Raw genomic sequence first — 24,983 nt, 5'->3', positions numbered from 1 at the left:
GGAGCCCTGAAAATAAATATATTTTAATAATCCATTTCTCAGATTATCTCAGTCTTTTTTTACAACAATGTCTATATATTTTTTAAGAAATATATTTTTCTTGATTTCAGAGAGAAAAGGAGTGGGGAGAGAGATAGAAACGTCAATGATTAGAGAGATTCATCAATCAGCTGCTTCCAGCACGTTCCCCACTGAGGATTGAGACCACAATCCGGGCACGTGCCCTGACCTGGAATCAAAGCGTGACTTCCTGGTTCATAGGTCAATGCTCAACCACTGAGCCACACTGGCTGGGCAAATAATACCTATATATTTTTTAAATTAAAAAATGAGTAATTATCATGCTTGTAAAGGGCTGCTCACTCCTGTACCCTTAGACCCTACCCAGAATATATATTTTCTACCTTTTGCTTTTTGGGTTATCTCACTAGGAAAGTTGAGAACTTCTTGAGCTAATGTGGACAGTGAACTGTTGACATTTAAAATACAGGGTGACTTCCTCTGCCAGGAGAGGGCTGGATGTGGTGGAAAGCAAAAGAGAAGGGCCTTCTACTATTGTGATAACCCAGGTGGGAAATGCTGAGGAACTCCGATGACAGTGGCAGCAGAAATGGAGAAAAGGAAATGAGTCTGAATAGGAATAAAGAATGAGATGTAAGATAGAGGGGACAGCCTCCAAGTTTATGTTTTGGATAACTGGTGCCACCATTAATCAGGTTATAAAAAAGAAAACTCAGTTTGGTGGGGAACAATATGAATTAATGTGTGAACCAGATAAATTTGGTATACTTGTATGGAATTCCGGTGGCAGTTGGATATGGAAATATAAAGCTGGATTTAAGTGTTATTAGCATGAACATGATATTTAATATCTTGGGCATGTGTAAAACGTGGATCACATATTAAGAGGAAGTCCCAACACTGGAGAGGAAATTAGAGAAAAAAAGTTCAATGCGGTAGCATTAGCGAGAAGGTCAGAGAAAGAAATTTGCTGTTTGTTGCTGTTGTTTTAACAATCACAACAAATCCTTTGCAAGCTCAAAAATGTATATTATTTATGGCATTTATTTTATTATTGTAATCAAGGGGTTACTGTTGTTTTAATAATCACAACAAATCCTTTGCAAGCTCAAATATATATATTATTTATGGCATATATTTTATTATTGTAATCAAGGTGTTAATGAAAGTGATGAATATTAGAAAACTTCATGATTTTGGCTTGAAGACATAATACTTTTTTTTCTTTTGTTACAGGGATTATAGGAGACTGGAAGAATCACTTTACAGAGGCCCTGAATAAGAAATTTGATATGCACTATGAGCAGCAAATGAAGGGGTCTACACTGAAATTACGAACTGAGATCTAAGAAAGGCTTTTCTAACGTATCAGAGGTTACAGCTATCCTTATTTTAGATTGCTAGAGAAGGAGTCGTGTGAAAGGTTATATGATCAGGTTCACATGGTTATTGAGATCTCAATTATAGACACAGAATGATTTTTGCCTGATATTATCTTTATATTTTGTTTTTTATTCTTTTTCTCCTCCTCCTTTTTCTTCTTTTTACAAATATTACACAAAGCTATAATCTATGGCAGTGATGTAGAAACACACAGAGAGTTGAACTTAGAAGTACATTAAAAATAAATAAGCATTCCAAATTATTTTCATGCTGTCCCCCCTATTCCCTCTCCCCCTACACACATTTAGTAGTATATTTCGTATTTACATGAACTTTGAAAATCATGGAAGATATAACTAAAATCAACAAATAAAATTGGGGGCATAATTATACCTATTATGTAGTTCCTGATTTTTTTCACTTTCTGCAAAATACTTAATTTGGAATTTACTTTAATCTAATATAAATTTTGGCTATAACAGAATTATTCAGATGTCTATCAATACTCCCAATGAGTGTTATTTATACTTGAAAGTCTTATATAAAATGTAATGAATTTGCATTCTGTAAGCTAAAGTTTTACAAAATGTGATATTTGCCAATAAAGCAAAACAAAAACAAAAGGAATAAAAAAATAGTTATTGTTTTTTTTATATAAACTGCTATTTTGGCTTGTCTCCTATTTTTCTGCATTCTATTGATGATTGTTTTTCCTATACTACACTTTTCCCTTTCTCCAAATCAGAAGACTCACAAGATCATCAAAAATTCACTGTGGGTCTTTAGTGTATTATTACATCCTTAATTCCTAACCTGAAAGGTCAAATCTAAGGAGAAATAAGTATGGTTTGCTTTCTTTTTTTAAAAAAAATATTTTATTGCTTTTTTTACAGAGAGGAAGGGAGAGGGATAGAGAGTTAGAAACATCCATGAGAGAGAAACATTGATCAGCTGCCCCCTGCACACCCCCTACTGGGGATGTGCCTGCAACCAACCAAACTGGTCAGGGCTGCTTTCTTACTATTTAGAGAAAAGTATAGGGATTTTGAACATGGTATAAAATTAATATCCATAAATACATGCTGATATAAATAAATGATTGAATAAATAATTAAGTTCAGGAGAGTAGATAAATATCACACAGAGAAAGTTCCCAACTAATTATGTATGACTCCCATTCCATTCCCTAAGTGTTGGATTCACACAGTGACTTCCTTCTAAAGAATTAAAAGAGGTTAGTGGTAGGGTGGGGAGGGAAGACTATATTTACAGTAGAGAAACATGGCCAACACTACCTCAGCTGGTTAACATCATCAGTGATGTTACAGTAGAGATCCTTGATATGTGATGAAATGGCCCTTCATCTCGATGGCCTTTTTCCAAAAAACTATATCCATTGTAAAACCATGGAGAAAATATCAGATAAACCCAAATTGAAGAAAAATATACAAAATATCTGACCAGTATGCATGTTTTATCAAGATCATTAAATACAAGGAATATTTGAGAAACTGTCACATAAATGTAACATGGTATACATGGATGAGATCCTGAGGAAAAAAAAGGATATTAATTAAAAACTCATACAATTCTAGCAAAGTGTGAACTTTAGTTAATAATAATATATCAATATCTAATCTAATAAAAGAGAAACATGCAAATTGACTGCACCTTTGCTATGCCCCAAGCCACACCACCAGCCAATCAGAGCAACAATATGCAAATTAACCTAACCAAGATGGCAGCTGGCAGCCACAGAGCTGGAGCAAACAGGAGGCTTGGTTGCCCCGGCGAAGGATGAATCCAAGCTTCCCACCTGCCCTGGCTGGTTGGGGCCTCCACTCAAGGCAACAAAGTTTCACTTATAGAAGATAAATCTCTGGTGGTCAGTGCGCTCTCACATGGGGGAGCTCTGCTCAGCCACAAGCCAGGCTGATGGCTGCCAGTACAGCAGTGGTGGTGGGAGCCTCTCCTGCCTCTTCAGCAGCTCTAAGGGTGTCCAATTGCAGCTTAGATCTTCTCCCCACTGGCAAGTGGACATCCCCTGAGGGCTCCTGGGCTGACAGAGGAATGTCTGACTGCCAGGTTAGGCCCAATACCCTGGGGAGAAGGCCTAAGCCAGTAGGTGGTCATCCCCTGAGGGGTCCCAGGCTGTGAGAGGGCACAGGCAGGGCTGAGGGACCCTCTGCTCCAAGTGCACAAATTTTTTGTGCACCGGGGCTCTAGTTGGTTAATAATAGGGGAAAATAAGTGCAGAACATACAGAAACTCTATAATATTCCTGAAGCTATCATTTTTTCTGTAGAGGATCAGAGAGTGAATATTTCCAGTTTTACAGACTATATGGACGCTATTTCAATTATTCATTTCTGTAATTAGCTTGAAAGCAGCGATTTACAACAGCACATAAATAAAAATGTCACTTGTTAAAATAAAAATTTATTTATATAAAGCTTTTTGAGGAACCTCCATACCATTTTCCATAGTGACTGCACCAATCTGCATTTCCAACAACAATACAAGAGGGTTCCCTTTCTCCACATCCTTGCGAACACTTGTTTGTTGATTTGATGATTCTGACAGGTATGAGATGGTGTCTCATTGTGGTTTCAATTTGCATTTTTTTGACAGTATGACAGTCCTAGAGAGTATTATGCTAACTGAAATAAATCAGTCAGAAAAAGAGAAATACCATATGACTTCACTTATATGTGGAATCTAAAGAGCAAAATAAATGTGATAACAAATTTGAAACAGACAGAGATGTAGAGACTGGAATGATGGTTGCCAAAGGGGCGGGGGTTTGGGATACTGGATGAGAAAGATGAAAGGAGGATTAAGAAGTACAGATTGGTAGTTACAAAATAGAGACTAGGATGTAACGTACAGCAGAGAGAATATAGTCAATAATCTTATATAATAAAAGCTTAATATATGCAAATTGACCAAATGTTGGAATGACTGGTGGAACAACAGGCCACTATGATACGCACTGACCACCAGGGGGCAGACGCTCAATGCAGGAGCTGCCCCCACCCCACAGGCAGGTGCCAGCGGTGGTCCACTGATCGCTCTGCTGGTCACCCCACAGATAGGCCCTGATCGCCGGCCAGGCCTAGGGATCCTACCCATGCACAAATTTCATGGACCTAGCCTTTAGTATTATAATAACTATGTAAGGTGCCAGTTGGGTACTGGAAATATTGAGGGGAACACTTTGTAAAGTATAAGATTGTTTACCTAATAAGCTGTACATCTAAAACTGATATTCAAAATAATATTGAATGTAAGCTATAATTAAAAATAAAATTTAAAAAACATTTATTTATGAAAGCAAATGGAAATGCAGATTTGGCTTAAAGGTTGCAGTTTGCCAGACCCTCCTCTAGATAATCATTTTTCTTCCATTTTTAGAAATGCATAGATATCTACTATTTTTATTATTAATAACTAAAGCCTAGGAATGCACCAAAAGCTATATATTACCCAGAACTCAGTTGCTCTGCTTTTTATTAGCTTTCAGAATATTGAGACAGCCACATTGCTGGAAGCCAGGGTCTTATGGTTGATATCAAACGTCTCCTGTGGGAGATAAGTGTTAGAAGTCAAAATTTTCAACCAGGGTTAATCTGCACCAGAGACTAAACACCCCATTTTAAAGTACAAGTACCAGAGTTAGAATGGGTACTACAGGTATTTGCTATCTCATCCCATCACAAATGATAGAAAATAGCTCCTTCAAGACCAACAATAAATATGTATCTCTTCCCTTGAAATCAGCCTTTTTCTGACTATGGGGGAACAGCACCAGTCTATGTATAATGCCAACCACTCTACTTGTGCACTGGATTCTTCAACTGTCATCTACTCTGACAACTGACATGTCTCTGTATCTTCATTTTCTCTTCATATCTGATCAATTCCAATCAGCAAATATGTTGTAGCACCTTACAACTTATAATAAACCAAACAAAATATGTCTTTGCATCAAATTTCCTCCAGATATTCTCACATTTTCTGTTTTTCTTTACATTAAAAATCATCTAAGAACTGCCTAGGCTCATATATCCCATTTTTCACTTTACTTCATCTACTGCATCCTTTACCAAATTAGTTCCATTAAGTTATGTATTAAATATTTAAAACACAGAATAACATACCTATTAATACACATGTGTGTGTGCATATATGGTAGAAAGAATAAGAACAAAAGGAACATCACTGTACCAGGATCAGCCTAAGAAATGGAGCATTATCCATTCCAGTGAAGTCCCTCTGTACTTCCCATCTAATGTCTTTACATATTCTGCCCATAAATAACTTAACTACTGGTCTGAATTTTGTATTTATCATTCCCTGAATTTTCTTAATTGCTTAACATACTTGCATGCTTAACATACAGACTTTTGCATAGATAAGCATTTTTAATCTTATCCTATATAATAAAAGACTAATATGCAAAAAAATTGACCAAATGGCAGAATGACTGGTTGCTATGACATGCACTGACCACCCAGGGGCAGACACTCAATGCAGGAGCTGCCCCTGGTGGTAAGTGCGCTCCCACAGAGGGAGCGACACTCAGCCAGAAGCCAGGCTCACAGCAGCACTAGGGATGTCTGGCTGACAGCTTAGGCCAGCTCCCCTAACCTGGCAGTCGGATATCCCCTGAGGGCTCCCGGATTGCAAGACGGCACAGGCCGGGCTGAGAGACTGAATGCACAAATGTCATGCACCAGGCCTCTAGTTATATATAAGGACCATCATACTCAATGTGTTCTTTGGTGACTTGCTTTCATCCTGACTCAAGATTGTGTTACTAAAATTCACTTAAGTTAATATTTGAATTTACACAACATTCATTTTCACTACATGTACAGGTCCTCAACTTGTTTATTCTGCTGGTGAGCGCAACAGTGGTGGTGGGAGCCTCTCCTGCCTCCATGGCAGCGGTAAGGAGAGAGTAGCGAGCAGTTAGGAGCACCAAACTCAGAGTGCCAAGCCCAGCTCGGCCTCCTCCACGGCCACCTACCACTTCTCACATTGCTACATCCCGTGAGGGGTCCCACATTGCAAGAGGGCACAGTTGAGGCTAGGCAATTCTTAGATGATTCTTAATGTAAAGAAAAACAGAAAATGTGAGAATATCTGGAGGAAATTTGATGCAAAGACATATTTTGTTTGGTTTATCATAAGTTGTAAGGTGCTACAACATATTTGCTGATTGGAATTGATCAGATAGTGCACAAATGAATCCATGCACTGGGCCTCTAGTTCATTTATAAAATATATCTCTACATAAAACATTTAAAATGTTTCATTAATCATATTAACAATTATTTAAAAAATAATAATTAGTGTTTCTTAGGGTGTTCCCTCCAAAATATGGGATGTGTTGGATATCACTAGTTATCCCTCCCGACTCCTTCTCCAACTTTTTCCATCCTGCTCTGTTCCCAGAGGGCTAATGTGTATGGATTACATTAGCAGGATTCTAATTCATGTAATAGTCTCTGGCAGGAGACCTGCGGGAAGAGGAAAATGAAGTCAAGTTGATTATTTCCCTGGCTCTTTCCCATGAGATCAAGTTAAGTGGACCAAATACTTCAGTCAAATTAACTGAAAGGGTCTTAACACTTAATTTCTTTGTTTTCATTATAACACAATTTCTTCAGCTATATCTAGTGACTCTAAAACTATATCCCTTTATTATAATTTTTCTAGAACATAAATCTCCAATCTCCTACAAGGGGCAGAAATAGGGTCATACTGAGAACCTGATGATGATTATCTGGTTGTCAAGGTACGTAGGTAGGCAAACTGGTAATACTTTTTACATTGTTTTTCAGACTAATAGGTGAAAGTATCTAATTGCCTCCAGTTGTTTTGCCTTCCTGTAATTCTGCAGCCCAACATTCAGATTGTTTCTTGGTTTCTTTTCTGAAGGAGACCTCATGAAAAAAAAATCATAATCTACAATTTTTCATGGGATTCAAAGAAAATATCTGTATGAGGTGTTCCCAGAGAATGTTAATATAAAATATTCACATCTTCATATTTTGTTGAATGAGAGGTTTCAAATTCCATTATTATACAGATAGATATTATACAGATGGATAAACTCAAAGATTTTAGAAACTTTGTTCTTTCTCAACATCATGATTTCAGGGCCTAGAGACCAAAAGGAAGTACATCATAGAAAGCATTTCAGGGTTACTGAAAATGGCAGCAGAGTAAGTGGATGCTGCACAGACATGCTCCCAGGAACAAACTGGAAGTACAACTAAATACAGAAAAATGTCCTGAATAATCAACGGAAAACTTGCAGGAGAGAACCCTGGTACCCAAGAACCAAAAGTGGAGACCGCATAGGCACTGATTTATTTTGTATATTGGAAAAATAAAAATATAAAAATAAATAAACAAATAAAAAAGAAAGTATTTTGGTTATATGGAAAATAACAATATTCTCAAGCCAGTTTTTCTATTTTGAATCAGGCATTTTTACCACAGCTACCAGATAACTAAGAAAGGTGATATACAGATCTACCCCTGGACGGCGGTATATGCATAATTTAAGATGTAGAATGTGTTCCAACAGTTTTGGCTGCATTTTTTCTTGGTGCTCCTACATGGGGAGCATGCCCTTGCCTGTCTAACTTGCCCACACAGTTCTAGAGGTACAAATAAACCACCTTTCAGGAAGCATGTCTAATAGGAGCTCTGGAGCCACGAGACAACACTTGGCCTTTATAGCTGAAATCAGAAGCAAAAGTAAATGTAAAGAGCCTTCATTTACTATTCATAATCACCTCAAAGCAGTTAATTCTAGATGCTTTCTATGGGCTCTTTGTTTCACTCTATTTCCTCCCACACGTGACAGCAAAAGGCCTTCTCTTGAGCCTTTAATGTTTAAAACAGCGGACTGAACAGCTTAATAATTAACATGATACTGCTCTACAGACTGTATCTTTTGATTTCTTAATGCATTACACAGATTATCTTGGTTGACAGAAACAACCTACGAAGTGAAAGTTCTATTAACCAGTTACTGTAGAAAGAAAACCTGGACTTCCAGCTCCTCGAGACAAGTACCTGGGTAAGTGATTTATCAACTCTGTCTTTAAAGTACCCATATTTTGTATAAAACTAAACTGAAAATTTGAAGAATGAGATCTGGAAAATTCTACTATGGACGTTTTGCTTTACAAAGGAAAAACATTGTTTAGGAATTATTAGGCCCAGATTTCCTGTCATAAATGGATAGGATTGCTTTTCATATTTAAAACTGTGCTGAGGTAGTTTACTAATTTTAAGTTAAAAACCTAAATATAATTGTAAAAGCTATTAGTCTTCTGTCTTCTCAGTATTTCTATTTAACTTAAAAGGAATATTCTTGTATGATCCTCTGCTAGGATGCATTTTTAAAAATTCTGAGTATGGGGACATGAAAACCAAATTTTTCCAAAAATAGTTTTCAGATTCCCAAAGACAATGTATCCTTCAGCTGCTAGATTAATGCTTTTCCACCGATGACTGTTTTATTTCCTATTTCAAAAATATATGGAATATTTTTCATCACAATATGTACTTCATCTTTTTTATCATTAAATCACAGAACTACTACAGTGATAATGTGTTCTTGACATTCTGAATACTGATTACTTCCTCAAGGTTTCTGGAACAAGATTTAAGCTACTTTATTTATTTTTTTCATATGCACTATTGTGACTATCCTACTGTTACTTTTATGAATAATCATTTCAGTATGCCCTTGTTTACATCCCTTTGTCTTTTCCTTGGGTTCATTATCAAAGCAATATTCTAACATCAGTACAGAAAGCTCTGATAAATGAAGAGTCATACAGTATAATTATTTTGTTTTAGTAATGAAAATATTTAACATATTAACAACAAATGAAAAAGACTCAATATACTTTAAATGCAAATATTTTAAATTAAAGTTGTAGTAAGTCAATATTTGGGCTAATGCTTGTGACTTTTTTTTCAATGGGCAAATGCTTCACTATTACTATTCTTTTTTTAAAAAAAAATCTAAATATTTTCCTCAGATACATAAAAATTCAAGTCTTTGAAATTCATAAACCAATCTGCTGAAATGTTCCAAAATTATGTTTTTATTCTAAACTAGAGGCCTGATGCATGAAATTTGTGCAAGAGTACGCTTTCCTTCCCCCAGCTGCCGGCACTGGCTTCCTTCTAGTAATGGGACCCGGGCTTCCCTTTCAGCTCCAGCTTTATCCGGAAGGTCATCTGGAAGGATGTCTGGTCTAATTAGCATATTATGCTTTTATTATTGTAGGTGGTATATAGATTTGTATAAAACTATATGGAACTTTAAAATCATGACATCCTCAAATACAGACAATATATAGTTGAAACCTTATACTATCATGATATCTAAATTTCTAGATAATCTAAAAGAAGTGTGTATGCAATTAAAAATAGTTCATTTTTGGCTCATCAGTCTCATTTAGTATTTCATGATGGCCCAAAGAAGTTAGAGGATGTTCTCAACATCAATTCCATTCTTTGTTCTCCTTGGAATATTAGCAAAGTTTTATCTGTGTTAATTGAATCTAAGAGCAATGTCTTCTTGTGTTCTGAAACTTGGTACAAATAACCATGGAAGTCTTTTATATTGATTTCAAAAATCGATAGGAGGTAGCTTTTGCAGAGTATTTGCCTGGACCTGTGGCCAGGTGGCAAAGGACTTATGACAAGGCAGATTTTAAAATGTTCCTGTCTAAGATACACTAGTGAGCTGAAGCAAGTAGTTATCTATTTCTATGAAGAATTGCAGGGCAACTATATTAAGCTTCACAGTGTACACTTCTCACTCTATCTCATTTCACCACATCCTGAAAATAGATTTTAAATAGGAATAAAAGTGGAGATGATATTAATATTTCATAGAGAAGAGAAATTCATTGTTAGGGAAAAGGTTTGGTGATAAGAGATCTAACATTGTCCAGTTGATTTTCATTAGGTCTGATTCAGTTCATCATGAAACACTTTGCTGTTGGAAACATGGGATTAAAATTAACCCTAACTCTAGTCTTCTCAATTTATCAGGAATTAGCAATGCTTTTAGCTTACATAAATTCCATTATTTCTCAAAGACACCTCTTTTTGTCTACTATCCTCAAAAGAAACTACTATAAAAGTTACTGTACTCATAGAAGTTAAAGATGGGCAAAGAAAAAGGAAACTTATTTTAAAAGAGAATAATGAGCCTTGTTGGTGTGGCTCAGTGGTTGAGCATCAACCTATGAACCAGGAAGTAATGGCTCAATTCCCAGTCAGGGCATATGCCCAGCTTGCAGGGTGGATTCCCAGTGTGGGGAGTGCAAGAAGCAGCCAACAATGATTGATGTTTCTCTCATCATTGATGTTTCTATCCCGCTCGCTCTATACCTCTCCTTTCCTTTCTGAAATTATATATATATTATAATTAAATACTTCTGGATAAATAAATACACTTATAAATGTGTACATATATATGTATTTGAGTTGAGAAACAGATACAGAAATAGGTGAAAAAAAGTAACAATGCTATTGTCTAAGACAGAATCAAAACAAGAAGTGTTAAGTGGTAAAAAAGTGAATCTATGGTAATAAATATTATAATGTATAATAAATACAAAACAGTTAACATTTTATGCTTCAAATAGTATATTTTCAAAATAAAAATAAAATCTCATATACGGTATGTTAAAAAATTTGGGATCAATTAGTAGAAACATGCAGAGGAATATCTTACACAATAATAATCTATTCAATAGATTAAATTTAAAAAGATTTTAAAGATTAAAAGTGTATTAATATTGACAAGCCCACAGCCAATATCATACTCAATGGGCAAAAACTAAGAGTTTCCTTTAAGATCAAGAATAAGACAGGGACGTCTGCTTTATCCACTCTGATTCGACATTGTACTGGAAGTCCTTGCCACAGCAATCAGATAAGAAGAATAAATAAAAACCATCCAATTTGGAAAGCAGTATGGAGTTTACTAAAAAAATTAAAAATGAAACTTCCTTATGAACCAGAGATTCCATTTCTGGGAATATATTTAACATAACCCAAAACACTAATTTGAAAGAATATATGCACACCTATGTTCATAGCAACATTATTTACAAGAGCCAAATTTTGGAAGCAGCCAGAGTGCCCATCAGTAGATGAGTGGATAAAAAAAGCTGTAGTACATTTAAGTAATGGAATACTCTTCAGCCATAAAAAGGAAGGAAATCTTACCTTTTGTGACTGCTTGGATTGTCCTGGAGATTATTATGCTCAGTGAAATAAACTAGCCAGGGAAATAGAAATACCATATGATTTCACTTATGTGAGGAATCTAATGAACAAAATAGAAACAGACTCATAGATATAGAAAACAGACTGATAGTTATTAGAGGGGAGGAGATATGGAGACTGGGTGAAAAAATGGAAGGGATTAAGCAAAAAACGAAAAAAACTCTTAAACACAGACAATAGTACGGTGATTACCAGAGGGAAAGGGGGTTGGGGGAGCTAGAAGGAGCTAAGGGGAGAAAAATGGCTAAGACCGACACTTGACTTTGGGTGGTAAACACACAATACAATATACCGATGATGTATTGTAGAATTGTACACCTGAAACTATATTTAAAAACAAATAAAGTTCAACATACCCACATATACAAACACACACATACACAATTATGTTTTTAATGCTGATACATGTTTATTGTCTTATTTCTAACATATATCCCATGTAGGCGGACAAATAAGCCAGGCCTATTATAAAGCAGAGTTGCTTCTACTTTTAGGAACTGATATGTCTTACATTGCTATGGGACTGGGAAGCTGTTTTCTGGATTTTTTAAAAATATGTTTTTATCGATTTCAGAGAGAGAAAGGGAGAGGGAGAGAAAGAAACATCAATGATGACAGAGAATCATTGATTGACAACCTGCATGCCTCCTAATGGTGACAACCTGCATGCCTCCTAATGGAGATTGAGCCCACAACCTGGGCATATGCCCTGTCTGGGAATTAAACCGTGACCTCCTGGTTCATAGGTTGATGCTCAACCATTGAGCCATACTGGCTAGGCAGTTTTCTGGATTTTATTAGGCCCTTGGGACCCCAAATTAACTCTTCACCAAAAAATAGCTATGTTAAAAGACCCTAACAATAAAATACTGCCTAATAGCACATGGCATCCAGTACTTCCTGACTATGTAAAATTAAGTGTCTGAGGACATCAAAGAACAGGGAATATTTCACATTAGAATTTCTGTGAGATGGAGGAGATAGGTGCAATTATCTCCTCTTAAAGGCTAAAGTTCCCAAGCACTTACAGGATTAATGACTTGCTCAAGAGTGATTAAAAGGCAGAGATTGTATGGTGAAAGATGCAGTATGTTTGTAAGATGCAGTATGTGGGAAAAAAACATGGCCTCATTTCTAGGAATTCAGGGAATAAACAGAATACAACAGTTAAAAGCCAAGTAATTGAAACATGCTGATACATGTTTATTGTCTTATTTCTAACATATATCCCATGTAGGCGGACAAATAAGCCAGGCCTATTATAAAGCAGAGTTGCTTCTACTTTTAGGAACTGATATGTCTTCCATTGCTATGGGACTGGGAAGCTGTAAATGTCTACTTTAAGTTTTTATAAAAGTGAAGCAGTATCCTAAAGGGATCTTTCAGCAATAAAGGAGTGTTCTGTTCAACTGCTCATTCTTTTCTTGTTTCTTCTGTTGTGACTTACAAAATATAGTTTATTAATCAAAGAATACCAATTTCACTTAAAATTTATGATGTTACAGAAGAAACAAACTAGGGTGACCATTTTGTATATTTTCCATATTATTTGTTTGTTTGTTTTAAAAATATTTTTATTGATTTCAGAGAGGGAGGGAGAGAGAGGTAGAAATATAAATGATGAGAGATGCCGAAACCGGTTTGGCTCAGTGGATAGAGCGTAGGCCGGCGGACTGAAAGGTCCCAGGTTCGATTCCGGTTAAGGGCATGTACCTGGGTTGTGGGCACATCCCCAGTGGGGGATGTGCAGGAGGCAGCTGATCGATGTTTCTCTCCCATTGATGTTTCTAACAGTCTATCTTTCTCCCTTCCTCTCTGTAAAAAAAATCAATAAAATACATTTAAAAAAAATAAATGATGAGAGAGAATCATTGATGATGAATGAGAGAGAATCATTGATTGATGACCTCCTGCATGCCCCGCACTGGGGATCCAGTCTGCAACCTGGGCGAGTGCCCTAACCCGGAATCTAACCCTGGTCAATGCCCAACCACTGAGCCATGCTAGCCAAGCACCCCATATTTTTTAGATAGGGAAAATACGGCTCAGATATATGAGGTAAGTTGCTCAGGTCAGGCTGCTTGTTTGTGGAAGAGCTGGGCCAAAAGTCTCTCTTCAGGTCCCCAAGGCTGTGCTTAGAAGAACCCCACAAATACAGCATTTCTATTGTTAAAATATATTAGTTTTACATTAAAAAAGCTAATAAATCCATTCTTTTTAGGTAAATAATCTGATAAATATCAAAATACCACTTTCTAGGAGAATAATGTTGTATCAGTTTAATATTCAATTTTTCTTAAAAATTAAGGCACATCATACTTTTAGGTATAGTAATATTTTGTTATTTTAACTCACCAATGGGCATAAGAATCCATAATTTCATTCAGGTTAACATGGACTAACATTTATTTTAACAACATAAAGGATATTAAATTGTGTCCAAGGTCTCACAGTTATCCTCTAGAGGAAGTTATGTTTCAAGGGACATCTTCAGAGTAGTAAACAAAAGATGCCTAAGGGACAGGATCAGCTTCGGCAACATTTCCTGAGCTTTTACCAACTCAATTTCTCTCACATAGTGTTATATCCCACTAAGCCTTTCATCCTTTTAATGACTTTTGGCTCTGATTCTTGAGGATATTCATTTAAAGCTCTCAGGAGTGTAAAGGTAAGTTCATTTTGACTGCATTTCTTCCATGAATACATTGGGGTGTTTTAGGAATCATTATGCTAATTTAAGATATTAAACTCATGCAAAAATTTGAGTACACTTATCTAATTTGTTCCCTTTCAAGGGATGGCCTAAAAAAAGAAAAAAGATAATGGCAAAAAACACAGATGTTCCAAAAATTGCCAAATACTGTACATAAATTAAAATATTTTATTATACAATTTTAAAACATAAAACAATGTTAAAATGTAAAATTTGTCCCTTTAGAAATGGTTCCAAATAAAATTTTATATCATCATTTAAAATATATGGATATTGAATGAAAAATACTAATAAAACAAATCATTAGTGTGAATCAGGTTTTATTAAAGTCCTTTAATATGCAGTATAGTAGATTAAGTCTCCATGTATTTATAAAGCACCTTAATGTGTGCAATATTGAGCAAAAAGGAATACTGCTTATCTTTTCTACCTAGAATATTCTTTTGTATCTCTAATTAACCAAACTTCATGGTTAAAATCAAATCACACCAATCTGTGCAACAGATCTGATGACCACCTTACCATAATTTAGCACTTCTCTTAAGTTGCATTGTGTTGAAATTTATCATTTCAATGTCTATATTTAGAAGGGAATATAGGAAAGTAGTTATTATTAGTGATTCTGTTGTCAGACTATCTGGGTTCAAACCCAGTCCTGCCACTTACTGGATTTGTTACTAAAGTTTGTAACTGGGTAAGTTACTAAAGCTTTCTGGAAGTTAATTTTAATTCCCCTTTTAATAAAATGAGGGTAATAGATTTAAATTTCACTAAAAACAGGATTCTGTGTGCGTGTGTGGGGGGATGCATGTGTATGAGAGTGTGTATGTATTTTGAAAAATGATTTAGGATGTAAACTTCTTGTTGATTGGGACTACTGATACTTCCCAGTATATCTCAGAGTGTTAGGTTGCTAATCAAAATTATAATTGTAACAAAATAACTCAATCCCTGACTATTCCAGCTAGAGTATTAGGGAAGCTTCATTTCATTTCAATACACATTCATTAACCTTGATAAAGTCAAGTCCTCCTGGAAAAAAATAATCTAAATTCTAATCAAAGAAACAGACATTATAAACTGATAAGACACTAAAAATGTATAAAATAACATCAGTACATCCAAAATATGGAAAGGGAGAATAATTACTTTTTCTAGGTTACCAGGAAGGCTTTTCAGAGATTGTGCAATTCATACAAGATTTTGAGAATGAACAGGAATTTTCCAGGTAGAAAGAAAAGTAAGAGTATGAGCTCAAAGACAGGAACATGCAATTGCAACATCTAGGTGTGAGGGGGTGGATGCATTTTTTTTTTTTAATTGCCTATTGCTAGAGGCTAAAGTCTAACTGCAGTGGGAGATAAACAGAGGGAGGAGTTTAAGTGTAAAAAACCATGGTGAAGTTCTTTACACTTTACCCTTTCAGATTTTTTAGAGGTATCTTACAGAGAGTTGGCAGGAAGAAGGGAGGAACTGAGCTTACAGATAAGGTGACTAATTCAAAGGCCATTGCCAGGATTTATGATGATAAGGACACAAAGTAAGGCATTTTTCTGGGTAATAATACTAATAATGATTTTTCTGGGTAATAATAATCTAGATAGATATATAAAAGACTAAGTGTCCATCCATCTGACCAGTAGCTATGACCACCAGGAGACAGACGCTCAATACAGGAGCTACCATGACGCACACTGGCCATCTATATATATAAAAGCCCAAGCGATCGAACAACCTAACAACTGGTCAATGCTCAACTCAGGAGCTGTCCCCTGGTGGTCAGTGCACTCCCACAGCTAAACTCCAATGGCCAGCCAACCTCCCACGGCCCCGATTGGCCCTCATCACCGGTCAGGCCAAGGGAGCCCACCTGTGTATGAATTTGTGCGCCGGGCCTCTAGTTGAAAAATAAATGGCACCATGGACCTGGCACTGACAAACCAACACTCAGCTTCCCCCAAGTTGTACACACCGGAGCACCACTACCCCAGAGCAACACCCCACCAAATCGCAGCCAATGCTGCTGAGGCCCCATGGCACAAAATGCGGTCCACAGCCCAGCCCAGCCTGGAAAGAGTAGCTTTGGGCGCCAGGTAATGACATCATGTGGCAACACCTACCTTCCTCTCCCTAGTGACTAGCCTCCTTGCAGTTTCTTCAGCCCAGGAACATGAATTGCTTTATAGTCAGGTGCAAATATTTTACAATTTAACCAAATGTTTGTGAAGGGTTTTCATGTGCCTCATCTAATTTGATCCTTACAGAAGTCCTGGAGTAGGTAGATAGGAGACTTGGTAGAATCCCATTTTCTTTTCATTAGCCAGACAATGGAGATTTAGAAAGTTTAGAAACTTGATCCGACTGAAAAGAAGTAAGAAATGGTAGACCTTGAAAATGACTTCAGGTTTTCTCACTGCGCAGAATACAGTCAAACACTGCTGCAGTTAAATATTTTACCCTTTGTTCTCCCTGCTTGATCTACAATAATAATCTGCTTTGAGTTGATATTTATTGCTGTATTGCTGACAATTACCTGAAAGAAAAGTTGGGGTGCTTCACTGGGCTGGAAAAAGTTTAACTAAATCAGAAAGCAGGTCTAATTAAGCAAGTTTATCTATATATATAAAGCTCACAGCTGCCAATCACATGCATGTGTTTTGATCTGTCATTGTCAATCATGAATTTGGTTGACACTTCTATTATAGAGAAAGGGTGAATAGCGATATTAAAATACTTCTTCTAATTAATTTCCTTTCAATGTGCATGGATACTTGTAATGATAGTATTAATAATGGCTATGCTTTATCGAATATACACCATGTTGTATCAGTGTTACATACTTGAGGACAAAAACTGTTCACTGAACAAGGCTCGTAAGTTATACTTGTGATTATTAAGTTTGAAACTTTATGGTACTTATAAATCCCAAGATTTTCAGTAAAAGCAAAAAACAAACAACAACAAAAAACTGCAACTAATATCTAATTATATACTCCACCCTCAGTGACACTCAGGTACATCCAGATTCAGTTGCATATCACCATTCTTTCATATAATAGGCAGAACTACTGCTGGAAGTATGCATAATGGCAGTCAGTGGACTCTCCTATTCTTGTGAGACTAGTCAGAAACCCAGTATATCCCAGACACACTTAATTACCCAGAAATAACCCTGAAATCTTTAGTTTCTTACCACATAATTTAGTGAAGTATTCACAATTCACCCTCACTTGTTGCACTGTAGGCACATAGACCTTATTTCTCTGTCCCTTATTTCTCTGCTAGTTCCTGGCTGGAAAGTTCTCCTCTTTTCCAAATTAACTCTTGCTTTTTATTCTGTTCTAATGATCTATGCACCTTTTTTTTTGACACTACCTTACTGTTTTTATTACTATAACTTTGTAATATAGTTTGAAATCATGGCGTGTGATGCCTCTCCAGCTTTGATTTTCTTAAGATTACTTTGGCTATTTTGGGTCTTCTGTTCTTCCACACATATTTTAGGATTGTTTGTTCTATTTCTGTGAAAGATGTCTTTGAAATTTTGACAGGGATTACATTGAATCTATAGATTACCTTGGATGGTATGGACATTTTAACAATATTAATTCTTCCAATCCATGAGTACAAAATATTTTTGATTTATTTGTGTCTTCAGTTTCTTTCCTTAATGTCTTATAGTTTTCAGTGTATAGGTCTTTATTTTTTTGGTTAAATTTATTCCTAGATATTTTTTATGTAATTGCAAATGGGATTATTTTATTAATTTCTCTCTGCGATAGTTTTTTATTAACTTATATGTATGCAACAGGTGTTTGTATATTGATTTGGTATCCTGTGACTTCATAAACCTTTAAAGTAAAAGGTATTTGGTTGAAGTAGGATAATGGTGGAGTTGTAAGGACTTGAAAAAAGAGAAATAAAGAAGATAAGAAATTGCACTTTGGAAAAGATACAGTTAGGTTATGTCTATTGGCTTCAGAGGGTTCTGATTTTAATTATTGAAGTAAGATTCAGCAACTGCTAGAGGACCTCAGGAAGCTAAAACCTTAATCAGAGCAATGTATTTCCAATGCTACACTTACCTCAGGCCCCCCTCCCCCAACCCCTGCCTTTATTCTTGTGGTCTGTTGTAGAATAATTTACTTTTAGCTAATTTGCATTCAGTGGCTCAGCCTGTAATTTAAGGAAGTACTAAGTTAGGCCACTCCTGATTTTATAGTTAAGAACATTCAGAGTAGTCATGGGGCTTATTCACATTCCCACTGCGATGAATTGGCAGCACGGTGGTTAAGGACACTTTCTTCTAACTCTAAAGTCCAGTAATTTTATTACATATCCCAGAAGTCTTTGTATACCCATTAAAAATATTGATGATATTATCATATAACCAGTACATATAAAATAAGTTGTGCAAGACCTCATTGGTTTTTACAATACTTTTTTCTTCTGCTGATTTGTAATGCACAGTACTGTGATCTGACGCTGCTAAACCTAGAGAAATGAAATATGACCTTGGTGAATAAAATGTAATTAATTTTAATCATATTGATGTTATGTAAAACAAAGGCTTTTTAACTTATGCCTCTTTGCATAAAATATAGTCTCTCAAACATGGACAACAAGCTGGATATCTACAGAAGGGAGTTAGTGGATGTTCAGGGTGTTCCTCTCTTCTGGAGCATTGTTGAGGAGTGGTCCCAGGTGGAGTCATTTGAAAGCCGACCAGATGACCTTTTGATCGCCACCTATCCCAAATCTGGTAAGACCTTTTCATTTATTTGTACAGTTGACCCTTGAACAACATGGATTTGAACTGCATGGATCTACTTACTTAAGGATTTAAAAAATATATATACAGTTGACTGTCCATATTCCCGGGTTATGCATCAGCAGATTCAACCAACTGCAGATGGAAAACAGTATTTTATTTTCTTTTTTCTTTATTGATTAAGGTATTACATATGTGTCCTTATCCCCCCAGAGCCCCTCAACCCCTCCACTCATGCCCTTACCCACCTGGTGTTTGTGTCCATTGGTTAAGCTTATATGCATGCATACAAGTCCTTTGGTCGATCTCTCTCCCTTCCCTTACCCTTCCCCTACCTTCCCTCTGAGGTTTGACGGTCTGATTGATGCTTCTCTGTCTCTGGATCTTTTTTTGTTCATCAGTTTATGTTGTTCATTATATTCCACAAATGAGTGAGATCATGTGATATTTATCTTTCTCTGACTGGCTTATTTCGCTTAGCATAATGCTCTCCAGTTCCATCCATGCTGTTGCAAATGGTAAGAATTTCTTCATTTTTACAGCAACAGTATTTTCCATCTTCAGATGGGAACTCAAGGATGTTGAGAGCTGACTGCATTGTTCTGCTACATCATTTTATATAAGACACATGAGCTTCTGGGGACTTGGGGATCTGCAGGGATCCTGAAACTTTCTGTGAATACAAAGGACAGATGTCTGTGGTTAAGTTTTGAGGGAGTCAAAAGTTAGAGTCAGTATCCCTAACTCCTGCATTGCTCAAAGGCACTGTACTTGATGATTACTTATTGATCCATATATGTAAGCCCAATGATTAGCAGATCACTTGTTAAAGGATCATTGTAGCTGTTTGTTGCTGGTGTAGTTTTGTTTCAAATTAGACAAACTTACTTCCTATTGGAAGTTCTATCTAAAGAAAAATTAATGCTGTTGTTTTGTTTTCCTTTTAAAATTCAAATAAAAAATATTAAAACTGTACATATAAATGATTTGGTACATTAGAATATGAATATATATACTTCTATATAATTTAATGTTTAAATATTTTGTTCATTTTAATATTTTAAAATATTTTGTAAAATATTAATATTTCATTGTTTTCAACATGTTTAGAAATACTTCGTTATAAATTTAAACAACTGCTCTTTTTTATTAAACAGTCTCAAAAAAGAGAATGTAAGCCTTACACACTGAAAACTATAAGACTTAAGAAAAGAAACTGAGAAATGACATGAGTTGTTGTTTTGCTATTTTCATGTATTTACTAGAGGCCCAGTGCACAAAAATTTGTGAACTCAGGGGGGTCCCTCAGCCTGGCCTATGCCCTCTTGCAGTCTGGGACCCCTCGGAGGATGTCCACCTGCTGGCTTAGGCCTGCTCCCTGGGGGATCGGGCCCAAGCTGGCAGTCAGACATCCCTCTGGCAGCCCGGGAGCCCTCAGGGGATGTCCACTTGAGCGTCTGCCCGCTGATGGCCAGTGTGTGTCATAGTGACCAGTCATTCCCAGTCATTCTGCTGTTAGGGTCAGTTTGCATATTACCCTTTTATTATATAGGACAGAGGCCTTGTGCACGGGTGGAGGCCAACTGGTTTGCCCTGAAGGGTGTCCGGGATCAGGGTGGGAGTCTCGCTGGGGTGCCTGGCCAGCCTGCATGAGGGGCTGATGGGTGTTTGCAGGCTGGTCACCCCCCCTTCAGGGTGGGAGTCCGCACTGGGTGCCTGGCCAGTCTGGGTGAGGGGCTGAGGGCCGTTTTCAGGCTGGCCAAGCTCTCCCGGAGGCGAAAGCTCCCAGCCTCTCCTTTTTTTCTTTTTTTTTTTAATTCTGGGATTTATTTTCCTTCTATAATTAAAACTTTGTAGCCTTGAGAGGAGCTCAGAGCTGACCAGGGTGGGCGGGACGGAAGCTTGGCTTCCTCCATTGCCAGGGGCAACCCACTCCTGCTCGCTCCAGCTCCGTGGCCACGGCTGGCTGAAAGCTGGTATCTGGGGTTTGTTTACCTTCTATAATTGAAACTTTGTAGCTTAGAGTGGAGCTCAGAGCCAGCCACAGCAGCTGGGAAGCTTGGCTTCCTCCATCGTTGGGGCAACCAAGCCTCCTGCTTGCTCCAGCTCTGTGGCTGCCAGCCACCATCTTGGTTGGGTTAATTTGCATATAGCTGCTCTGATTGGCTGGTGGGCATGGCTTAAGGTGTAGCAAAGGTACAGTCAATTTGCATGTTTGTCTTTTATTAGTGTAGATTAATAAGAAACTATTAAGAAAGTCCTTGGAAGGTATTATTACACAAATAGTTCATCTACAAAGGTGCTCTTTGATGCTGAATTTTTTCTAATGTACTAAATATTAGATGGCTAAGTGGCTACACATAAATTAATCATGTACTCTTTTTGGTTCTTTACTTTTGTTCCAAGTTAAGGATCTCTTACCCTTTGAGACAGTATGGAGGGACCTGGAGAATATTATGCAAAGCAAAATAAACCAGTCAGAGAAAGATAAATATCACATGATCTCACTTATATGTGGAATCTAATGAACAAAATAAACTGATGAACAAAAAGATCCAGAGACATTGAAGCATGCAACAGACTTATGTATTTCAGAGAGAGGGGGCAGGAAGAGATTAACCAGTGAACTTATATGTATATATGCATAGACAGACAGGAAGTGCCTGGGGAGGGAGCAGGAGTGGGTTGGAGCGGGTCAATGGGGAGGAAAAAGGGGGACATCTGTAATACTTTCAACAATAAAGTTAAATTTTTAAAAATATTCAAGTTAAATAATTTTTAAAATTTTATTTTATTTTAGAGAGAGGAAGGGAGAGAGATAGAGAAAGAGAAACATCCATGTGGGTGAAAAACATCAATTTGTTGCCTCCCAATAGAACATGAAACCTAGATATGTGTCCTGATGGGGAACTGAACCTGTCTCCTTTTGGTATATAGAAGGATGTTGCCACTGAACCATACCAGCCAAGGAAAGCTAACTAAACCATATCTTTTTTTCAAAACTCCTAGAAAATAAACATTTTCAACTGAAAGCATATCTAAAATGGAATTTCTTTGTTTCAAATTTAATTGGCCACAATTTGAACCACCCATTTCAACATAGAAAATGAAATATGTTGAATTTAGGTCTCTTTTGTTGTATGAATTATTGCTTAAACCTATGCATATTAGGCAAAAAAAAACTATTCAAGTATAGTATTGAGTTGACCCACCTTTTTCTTAGTACTGTAATTGTCTGAGTTAGAAGGATAGAGATGAGTCTTGTACTCATGATTTAGGGACATGAAGGAGTAAGAGTTGTCCAAAAAAGGACTAAATAAAAATGATGCCTAAACTACTCTAATATCTGGAACCAATTCAAAGGTGCCTCCACATGCAGATCATTCTTCAAAAACTATGCTGTTTGCGAGGATTAATTATTTAATTTTTTAGTTCCCACCCTCAATGATTATTCAGTTTAGAGACTATCATTTCATGTTTCATAAAGGGGAAAGAGCAGGGAACAATTAAGAAGATATTTTTCTCTTATGAATTGTAATCACTTTTTAAACAGTATCTTGATAACCAGATCATCGGATGACATAGACAATTAAATGGAGCATATGCTCATGTACATTATAGCAATTTCTCAGAATCTGGTGAGACACAATTTCATAAACAATAGAGTAACTTGACCCACTGTGTTCAAACAGAATATATTGTCTTTGACTTGGTAGTGCCACACCGGTCACCACAGATAAAATGACAAAGTTCTCGTTGTTTTCCTTCACCCCTGTTTTTCTCTTCACCAAAATGAATCATAAGTGTCTATAATGAAAGAGTATTTACTTATTCTAATAATCATATTATACTCCACTTCCACCAAAAGATAATATCTGAATAAGAAGAAATTTTGATGAATAGATATAGATATAGATATAGATATAGATGAATATATATATATGTAACAAAATATAAATATATATATTTTGTTAATAGGACCAGTGGAAGTCTTTAACATTTGAATATTTGGTGATCATTACACACACAAAAATTCAGTTTTACCCAAAGTGCCCTTCAGTCCCAAAGAATAATAGTCTTTTTGATATTAATAAAAATGTACAAATTTGAGTTCAGAATCATTAAAATTGGCTGCTTCCCCCATCTATCCCACACAGGAAAATGAGCTATCATTGCTCCCACAACATCTCTTTTCTAAAATTTTGTTTGTTAATTTTTATTTTTTTATTGATTAATTTAAGAGGAGAGAGAGAGAGAGAGAGAGAGAGAGAGAGAGAGAGAGAGAGAAACATAGATTTGTTATTCCAGAGAGGAAGGGAGAGAGAGAGAGAAACCACTTTGTTCCACTTATTGATGCATTCATTGGCTGATTCTAGTATGTGGCCTAACTAGAGATTGGAACCGGCAAACTTGATGTATGGGAGGATGCTCTAACCAACTGAACTACCCAGTCAGGGCCCACAATGTCTCTTTTTAAAAAAATATGTTTTATTGATTTTTTACAGAGAGAAAGGGAGAGGGAATGAGAGTTAGAAACATCGATGAGAGAGAAACATCGACCAGGTGCCTCCTGTGCACCTCCCACTGGGATGTGCCCGCAACTAAGGTACATGCCCTTGACCAGAATCGAACCCGGGACCCTTGAGTCCGCAGGCCGACGCTCTATCCACTGAGCCAAACCGGTCAGGGCACAATGTCTCTTTTATACCCCATATTTTACTTCCTTTTCAGGCTTTACTTTTATGAGCATTTTAATCAGATTTGACACACATGCACAATGTATGTATACAGCATATGTTTAAGATAAATAAGGATGTCTACTAGAAAAAGAGAGAAGAGAAAAAAGGCATGAATTCAAAGAGCATGGTTTTGTTTTTGATGTTACATAATGTCTGTGACCATCTCATACTCTTTTTGACAGAAAAGTTTAGAGTTCCTTCTCTCTCTCTTTCTTTTTTTTTTTTTTCTTTTTTCTTTTTTTCCAGGAACAACCTGGGTCAGTGAAATAGTGGATTTGATCTATAACAATGGAGATGCAGAGAAATGTAAACGGGATGCAATATACAACCGAGTGCCATTCATGGAACTTATAGTTCCTGGAATCGAAAATGGTATTTTCTCTTAATGTTCTTTTTCACCGTAGGAGTAAATTCCTCTGTCTTTTAGTGGTGTCTAGAGGAGTGATGATGAAAAATGATACAGATATGAATCATAAGTGTCTATAATAAAAGAGTATTTACTTATTCTAATAATCATATTATACTCCACTTCCACCCAAAGATAATATCTGAATAAGAAGAAATGTTGATGAGTATATATATGTTTTTGTTAATAGGACCGGTGGAAGTCTTTAACATTTGAATATTTGGTGATCATTACACACAAAAATATTCAGTGTTTGATTCAATATAGAATCATATCTACTGCTAGTTAGCTGATCTTTACACACTCAAGAAGAAAAATGTTGAATTTAGGTCTCTTTTGTTCTATGAATCGTTGCTCAAGCCTATGCAGATTAGGCCGCAAACTATTCACGTGTAATATTGAGTCGACCCACCTTTTTCTTAGTGCTTGAAAAAAAATCTTACATTATTACATTGTCACGTGTAGTATTGAGTTGACCCCCCTTTTTCTTAGCGCTTGAAAAAAAATCTTACATTATTACATTGTCATAAAGTCTTACATTATTAAAATTTTTTAAATTAGCCATGAACCTCATAGCTTAATTTGATCTCAAGGAAGCTGGAAATGGAT

General features: G+C 36.4%; 2 protein-coding genes across 2 annotated transcripts in view; both read left to right on the top strand.

Moving 5' to 3' along the window:
- Positions 1-1,826, top strand: part of LOC102756613 (estrogen sulfotransferase) — a 94,600-nt gene extending 92,774 nt beyond the window's left edge. Inside the window, exon 11 of the mRNA XM_006773100.2 lies at positions 1,258-1,826. Coding sequence (XP_006773163.1) covers positions 1,258-1,370 — 113 coding nt within the window. The 3' untranslated portion in view covers positions 1,371-1,826. The remainder of the gene's footprint in view (positions 1-1,257) is intronic.
- Positions 1,827-8,230: 6,404 nt separating this feature from the next.
- Positions 8,231-24,983, top strand: part of LOC102755783 (sulfotransferase 1 family member D1) — a 36,578-nt gene continuing 19,825 nt past the window's right edge. Inside the window, exons 1-3 of the mRNA XM_006773097.2 lie at positions 8,231-8,503; positions 19,063-19,220; positions 24,215-24,340. Coding sequence (XP_006773160.1) covers positions 19,073-19,220; positions 24,215-24,340 — 274 coding nt within the window. The 5' untranslated portion in view covers positions 8,231-8,503; positions 19,063-19,072. The remainder of the gene's footprint in view (positions 8,504-19,062; positions 19,221-24,214; positions 24,341-24,983) is intronic.

Source organism: Myotis davidii, unplaced genomic scaffold, assembly GCF_000327345.1.
Source record: "Myotis davidii unplaced genomic scaffold, ASM32734v1 scaffold106, whole genome shotgun sequence".
NCBI classification, from domain to species: Eukaryota; Metazoa; Chordata; class Mammalia; order Chiroptera; family Vespertilionidae; genus Myotis; species Myotis davidii.
Note: the sequence above shows the minus strand (reverse complement) of the source record. Positions and strands in the feature narration are given on the sequence as shown.